Raw genomic sequence first — 7,761 nt, forward strand, 5'->3', positions numbered from 1 at the left:
GGCCCATCACTGTCGATATATAAAATACCCGGATGCTCGAATGGCATATGGTGGCTTTTATCTACATGCTATATACATTGTTTTTATATCTGGCCGAAACAATCGCCGGTTAATAATTAGTTCAAAATGACATTTTGACAGTAGAGTTGAAAAAAGAAGTGGCGAACACCATACTTCAAATCTTCTTTTTTGGCATTCCATAACCGAAATTATGCCTTAAACTCGTGTGTAAATTCGTGCCTCTTTCAATACCTCGATGTCGCACAAATATGACGTCACTGATCACGTTATTGCCTTTTTTTTTGCGATAACAACCAACTTCATAAATGAAAATATTGCTACTTTAAACCTGCTGTCCATGCACTAGGACAGCCGGACCCTTTTGCCGTGAAGCGAGTGCAGGGACACCTTTCGTAGGTAATGTGGACATTTTTTTTTTTTTTCGTTTCCTACCGGGAAACGACATGTCAGATGTGTTCAGCGGGTGTTTATAGATTGGAGCATCAATCTACACTATGCTGATAGAATGATTCTTTGTTGAAACCATAAAAACGTGCCCTCTATAATATTATAAATTAAACCCGTCACTTTGCTATGTCATATGCGTGCGTCATGGCAGCATTTCTTAAGAAAAACTAATGATGATGGAACTGCAGTCAATTTCACGTAACTAGGATATCATTTAACAGTAAATCGTGAGGATAAAGCGGTTCGACAATGGATGGACGGATAAAACCCAAGTGAGATCTCTTTACCCGGATGTTAATAATGCAGGATGCAGCCCCTCAAGGATGCCCAGTTGGGGGCTTTTACATTCTTCGCCTCAGCGCTCCCCCATGATGTGTGCGGCAGCAACGGCCTTCCCCTGACCCCCAACTCCATCAAAATATTAGGACGCTTCCAGATCCTGAAGACCGTCACCCATCCCAGACTCTGCCAGTATGTGGACATTTCCAGAGGGAAACATGGTATGCATTGTGTAATATTACCCATGGAATTTACATGACCGATTATCACTCGCCATACCCATACGTGTCTCCTTCTTCCCTTCTTCCTGCAGAACGACTCATCGTCGTTGCCGAACACCACGAGAGCAGTCTGAGTGATTTCCAAAAACGGGGAAACAAAATCAGGTTGGAATTGTGGCAGAATCCATATTAATGGTCCACTAACAACAGGGGATTTAAGAAGTGGCAGAATAATTCTTGATGGAATACTATGGCCACTTTGTTGTTTTATTATATATGTATATATTTATATACAATAAAGGCATTCCATTCAATTATTATGACAGACCTTGATGGTGTCAAAGTGTGTTTGTGACACAAATGTGTGTGTATTTACTATTTAGCCCAGAGAGAGTTCTGCAGATTGCCTATGAGGTTCTGGAAGGCCTGGCCTTTATGAACAAACACGGTATGGTGCACAGGGCCCTCAGTGTGCACAATGTGCTCCTTGATAGCAAGGTAACGTTACGCGTATGCTTAATTCAAATATAATGCAAGAATTTTGTGAGCTGATATTAACATGAGAGGCATTTCTTTCAAGGGCAACGTCAAGCTGGCAAAGTTTGGCCTCTACCACATGACTGATCACGGCGCTGATGTGGACTTTCCAATCGGGTATGTATTTATTTGACTGCGAGCATGAACATATTACAACAACGGACAAGGACAAAATCACAGAGATTACTTGACATTTTTGGCACCAGTCCATTGTTTTTTTTTCAACATCTCTCCAAAAGCAAGACCCAGTATCTGAATGCCCCCACAAAAATGTATCCGAAAATTCTTGACTCTTAATTTAACCCTTTCATGCATCCTGTAACCTGATAACATGATAAGCTGTCCACCGTAGTAACCGCTATCCCTGATAGGGTTAAATAACCCTGTCCCAGGGTCAAGGACTGTCAAATATATCCTTCCACGTCTTGCATGCACTATACGAAACAACTCCAACCTAACTTGGACGCATATATTGATTTATTTTCAATCCTTTCAGATATTTTGAGTCCTGGATGGCAAACTCGAAAATTTAGTTGCACCTTGATTAGTTCTATGTTTCCAATGCCTTGCATTGCATATGTGAATGACTTGAACAAACTGGACCATACACGACTATAAATTCTTCATATTCCATTATTTTCCCATTCTCGAGAAGTGCGTTCTGCCAAAAAAAAAAAAAAAAAGTTGACTACAATGATCACTTTAAAGCTGCGTTAGCGTAGCTTAGCAGTAGGCTACTGTACACCAAAAATTCAGGTTACTTGGTCACCAGACCACCAGAACTGAGTCATGAACCTGACTGTAAAATACTTGATTCAAAAAAATGTGTGCTCCTCACCAGGTACCCATCATACCTTGCTCCTGAGGTGATTGCGCAGGGCTCCTTTCACCCCAGTGACCCTTTGCACCATGAAGCCCCACGGCCGTCGGGACCCAAAACTGACGTGTGGTCACTTGGCGTTCTGCTGTTTGAACTGTGCGCTGTAAGAACGTTTTGCATAAGATTACATTCAAGCCTTGCTGCCTTCACACTTTTTTTTTTTTTTTTTGGTGGGTCAGGGTCGACGGCTGCTGCATAACATCGACATCAACGAGAGGCTGAAGTTCATTCTAACTTTGGGTAAGCCGGTCTTTTTCACGAAGACTGTCCACGAGCCGCGGCAGACATCTCTCGTTATGTTGTCCGTGTCCTTTCAAGGCTGCATGGACGACATCGTCACAGTCCTGGCTGAAGAGCACGGCTGCCTGGAACACATTCAGGTAGTCCTCAAATCGGCTCTATGCCAGCCTGGGACATGTGTTTGACGTCATGGCGATGGTGCAGTGGGAGATTGCTGCATGTTTTTTTGCTGTAGCTTACTTTTTCCTCTAAATGTTTGTATTTATTTTTGTCAACTCAGCACCACTTTTCCGATGTGGCAATCAGTTGAAATTGCATTGCTCATATCGGACGAGGATGCCAAAAGCTTTCCCGTATATTTGGTTCCACTTCCTGTTCTGTGGTTACCTTTTTTTTTTTTTTTTTTTTTTTTAATTTTTTATTCTTCTGTGGTGGCAGGAAAAAAAAAGTATGTAGAGAGAAAGCAAAAGCGCTGTTTTGAGGCACATTTTTCTCTGAAATGTTGGTCCAATGGTACAACTTGTTCAATTCTTTGATTTTACACGTTTATGTTTTGATATGAAAATCCCTCTGGTTAATTGATAAAGAAAAAAAAAAAAAATTGCATGAGGTTGTCTGATCAAATCCTTTTGACAGGAGCTGCCCGAGAACGTTCTTGCGTTGCTGCAAAAATGCTTGACCTTCCTTCCTTCCAAACGGTATGTCAATCATTTCCTGTTTTCCCAAGATACTTTTTTGAACATAGTATCGGGCTGGGCGATCACTCGATTTTACCTTCAGGCAACACTAATATCATAGCAGCGAAGAGAAAGAAGCTTGTTTCCAAAAACTCTGTCGGTGTTGCCAACTTAGTGATGTTTGACTCAATTGGAAAAAAAAATGTAATAAGAGGGTGTGCACACTTGTACAACCACATCTTATTTTGACTTCCGATCTCTTAAAAAATATATTTTATTGTGATATCATATAATAGTCATAGGTCACATTAGCGGTGGAAAAAGTTTAAAAATAATTTCGCTTTTTTTATATCACAAAAAGCTGTCATTTGAATATGGGCGTGCAAGATACAAGCTTGACGGACTGGTCGTAGCATGTCTCATAATTTCAAATCGGAAAATTTCAAAGTGGCCTTTGCGTCCTTCCATTTTTCTGTATGCGGCCGCAGGAGGAAAACGTTTCGTTTGAACACCCCTGCCAGAGATTTGGAGCGTGTGACACAGCCCCGCCATTCAATTCAAAACATTTCAGCGGAACGGTTCCAAATTTGTTTCCCCACCCTTGAATGATATGAAACCAAAAAAAAAAACGACAGCACCAAACGGATGCCTTGTGCGCAACCTCCAGGCCGAGCCCAGCCGAGCTTTTGGGGGACGCCGTGTTTGATGGCGTGTCGTGCCTCTACACGCCCTACCAGAAGCCCGTCAGCCTGTTCTCATCCTCGCTACGCTGTGCACATCTGGAGCTCCCCGAGGACATCGGCGACCTTTGCAAAGGTTGGCCTTCAAACGCTCTCACTTTGTGCATGCTGATATTTCTCCTTACACGCTCGTCGTTACTCGCGCCAGTCAATTGTCTCTTCCTCGGTTAAAATTGGAAATAAATCAAGTAGAAGTTTGGATTCTGGTTCCTAAAATTGTTATAATTGAATTGTTTGGATGATAACGTTGTGTTAGGTGTTTGGGTATCAATACGGCACCGTGAGAAATCGGAAAGAATCATTTTTTGCTGTGTGTGGCTTTTAGGGGACGGCGACGATTACCTTTCAGAGCGGGCCATCAACGAGGTGTACAACCTGTGGTGCCTTGCAGGGGGCGACCTCGAAAAGGAGCTGACCAACAAGGAGATCATCCAGTCCAAACCTCCCATATGCACGCTGCCCAAGTACAATACTGCGCTGGTTTTTTTTTGTCGGCACACGACTGAACAATCGTCTTCACTTCTTCCCATTTCTTGCCCATCTGTAGTTTTGTGCTGGAAGATGGCGAGTCGTTCGGCCAGGGCAGGGATCGCAGTTTCTTGCTGGACGACACAACGGTGACTCTTTCTCTGTGCCAGCTCAGAAATGTAAGACCAAAGACAGGAGTGTATCAAAAAAATAAATAAAAAATACAAATCTCTGTTCACAGCCATTTGGTAAATGCTTGAAAGCGACGTTGAAAACAGGAAATTGATTGAGGCTACTTTTAAAGGCGATCTTTTGTCCTTTTCCAGAGACTAAAGGACGTCGCAGGAGAATCTTATTTCCCTCTTCTGGAGGACGAGTAAGTGGACTTCGCTTTCCATCCATCCATCCATCCATTTTCCGATCCGCTTATCCTCACAAGGGGAGCGTATCCCAGCCGTCTTTGGGCAGTAGGCGAGGGACACCCTGAACCGGTTGCCAGCCAATCGCAGTCCACACACAGACGAACAACCATCCGTGCTCACACTCACATTTAGAGACAATTTTAGAGTGTTCAATCAGCCTGCCATGCATGTTTTTGGAATGTGGGAGGAAACCGGAGTACCCGGAGAAAACCCACGCAGGCCCGGGGAGAACATGCAAATTCCACACAGGGAGGTCGGACCTAGAATTGAACCCGGTACCTCTGCACTGTGAGGTCGATGCGCTAACCACTGGACCACCGGGCCGCTAGGACCTCGCTTTCCGTCTCTTATTTTTCCACATCATTGCCACCGGCAATTTTGATTTACCCAACGGCAGACGAGGGCGAAATGCATCTGACGTTTCTCTCTCTCCATCCATTTTCAACACCGCTTATCCTGTTCGGGCTTGAAGGGAGCCAGCGGTTGATAATGGGTGAAAAGTAGACGACACCCTAGACGTGTCAGCATGTAATCCCAGGTCACACCCATGCACATTTGACTTTTGAGTATTGACGCCACACGGCGTGCGTTCTTCATCTGCGTGCCTCAGACAGTCAAGCCTGTCGCACTCCAACAGCGCCAACGAGCTGTCGGCCACCGTCAAGCTACCGCTCATCATCCGCGAGAGAGACACAGAGTACCAGCTCCTTCGTGTCATCCTCTTCGACAGACTGCTCCAGGTCTCCCCCTGCACGCGCTCTATTTCTAATAGCGAATAGCAGCTGATTTCGTATATTTCCGAACGTTCTCAGGCTTATCCTTACAAGAAAAATCGAGTGTACAAAGAGGCCAAGGTTGACATCCCACCTCTCGTGCGGGGACTAGCCTGGGCTGCGCTGCTGGGCATTGAGGTACAAAAAGATGTCGTGCAAGAAATTCACTGCCACCCAAATACAGCCTTGTGGGTCTTTTCTTTTGTGCAGGGGGACATTCAGGCCAAATACGAAAGCCTTGATAAGGACACACCCATTCCGACTGACAGACAGGTAACGGCAAGGCAGAGGTGTCTGAAGGTCTCGTGCGCTATACTTGATGTCTGTAAAAAGAGATACTGCAGTAAAAGCACATTGTCAATTATAAGCAATACCTATTTCTATAACTTGGCACAATATGATAATATTAAAAAAAAAACTTGCACACAAAATAAATGAATCACTCATGCCTGTAAAATCGATTTCACTGAATGGTGAAATAATTCACTCACGATATTTAAACGCGAGCCTATTTTCGCTCACAGATCGAGGTGGACATCCCACGCTGCCACCAGTACGACGAGCTGCTGTCCTCCCCGCAGGGTCACGTCAAGTTCAGACGTCTCTTGAAAGCCTGGGTAGTCTCCCATCCAGACCTGGTCTACTGGCAGGGTCAGTCGAACCCAAGCACATCATCTGTCTTCATCCCATTTTTAAAAATGTTTTTTTTTTTTCCCCAGACAAGATGAATTTCTTTATTTTTTTTATCAGGCACCATAACTGAGGTTTGCGCACCACCAAAAACAAATCATGATCTCGTACCCCTTTTGGGAAGCTCTTGATACCTTTTGGTGTATTATATGATTGGCCACAAGGGGAAGTGCTGTCCCATCTTTGACTCAGTCGGAACTACAATGACTGCAATAAATGTGACTGATTTATTACCAGTATATATGTAAAATCTTTTATCACAGGGCTACACATTTAAATTCAAAAAACACAATTAAATTACCTAATAAATGACGGATTCTGTTGAGGATCCTGTTCAGATACGCCTTTTTTTTTGTGATTTAAGAAAAAAAAATCCATTATTCCTGGAAAAATTCAAGCAATATTTTGACTTTTCCTTTTTGAACCTTTTCTCATAATTTTATTTAAAATGGCCTATATATGTCTTCATATGCTGTTGGTGTGATGAAAAAAAAGGCTAATCTGGTTCACTTGGAACCAAAATGTGCCATATCAAGCCACGTTTGGTCAAGATCGAATCCAGATTGCATATTTATGAGATTTTATTACATTCTGAATTTTGATACAACTTGGCGTGATTCAAGCCGTCGAGGTTTTTGATACAGCTGATGTAAGCTTTTGCTCTAATTTCACAAGTGACACTTTCTTTCTCTTTTAGGTTTGGATTCACTCTGTGCTCCTTTTCTTTACTTGAATTTTAACAATGAGGGTAAGAAGTCACAAGTTGCTGCTCTGTGTGCTTGGTTTGTTTGTTTTGTTTTTGGTCGGGGGGGTTGTTTTAGATCTCTGTGCTCTTCACAGCATTGGCATACGCGTGTATGTCCGCCTTTATTCCAAAATACCTCTACAACTTCTTCCTGAAGGACAACTCGCACGTCATCCAAGGTGAGATTGAGAAAAATGATGGGTTGCACTCGTGACGCCGTCGTCACGATTGCCGCCTTCTTTGGCCTGCGTGATGTTGAGCTGCTAAAGGACAAAGCAAAAATGCAAATGCCCTCCGCGTGGTTGCAGCGCGGTTCAAAAGCAAATTATCACGGTCTGCAACCAGCTGCTCGGTGTTGATTGCACTTTTTTTTTGTCTGTGAGTGTTGTTTCAAAGCTGTGAAAAGGAAGCGTAAACCTTCTCAATGCATTCCCACGGCTGCGCCGCATCATGTGGCATTCGGGAAATAAATGAAACAGCATTAAAAACTGGTCCTGCATGACTGATAATAAGCTACAAACTTGGACTATTATTATCTCGCTCCCCTCTTAGGCGGTCCAGAGAGTCGGATTTATGTTTATCTGTCTGCCCGTAGCTCTTTGGTGGATTAAAAAAAAAAAA

At 43.4% G+C, this 7,761-nt stretch overlaps 1 protein-coding gene across 4 annotated transcripts in view; it reads left to right on the plus strand.

Moving 5' to 3' along the window:
* The first annotated feature begins 87 nt into the window (after positions 1–87).
* The window catches only part of tbck (TBC1 domain containing kinase), a 19,009-nt gene continuing 11,335 nt past the window's right edge, over positions 88–7,761 (plus strand). For 2 of the 4 annotated variants that reach the window (XM_019861811.1, XM_019861812.1), the window contains exons 1-19: positions 88–417; positions 775–968; positions 1,061–1,133; positions 1,352–1,466; positions 1,549–1,622; positions 2,347–2,488; positions 2,565–2,625; positions 2,704–2,765; positions 3,262–3,323; positions 3,970–4,118; positions 4,368–4,506; positions 4,590–4,689; positions 4,837–4,886; positions 5,543–5,672; positions 5,745–5,843; positions 5,916–5,978; positions 6,230–6,356; positions 7,093–7,143; positions 7,236–7,319. In XM_019861811.1, coding sequence (XP_019717370.1) covers positions 776–968; positions 1,061–1,133; positions 1,352–1,466; positions 1,549–1,622; positions 2,347–2,488; positions 2,565–2,625; positions 2,704–2,765; positions 3,262–3,323; positions 3,970–4,118; positions 4,368–4,506; positions 4,590–4,689; positions 4,837–4,886; positions 5,543–5,672; positions 5,745–5,843; positions 5,916–5,978; positions 6,230–6,356; positions 7,093–7,143; positions 7,236–7,319 — 1,774 coding nt within the window. In that variant the 5' untranslated portion in view covers positions 88–417; position 775. Of the gene's footprint in view, positions 418–774; positions 969–1,060; positions 1,134–1,351; positions 1,467–1,548; positions 1,623–2,346; positions 2,489–2,564; positions 2,766–3,261; positions 3,324–3,969; positions 4,119–4,367; positions 4,507–4,589; positions 4,690–4,836; positions 4,887–5,542; positions 5,673–5,744; positions 5,844–5,915; positions 5,979–6,229; positions 6,357–7,092; positions 7,144–7,235; positions 7,320–7,761 lie in introns of all 4 variants that reach the window. The other 2 variants (XM_019861809.1, XM_019861810.1) reach the window with 2 other exon arrangements.

This window comes from Hippocampus comes, unplaced genomic scaffold (genome assembly GCF_001891065.2).
Source record: "Hippocampus comes isolate QL1 unplaced genomic scaffold, H_comes_QL1_v1.1 scaffold7, whole genome shotgun sequence".
Taxonomy (NCBI): domain Eukaryota; kingdom Metazoa; phylum Chordata; class Actinopteri; order Syngnathiformes; family Syngnathidae; genus Hippocampus; species Hippocampus comes.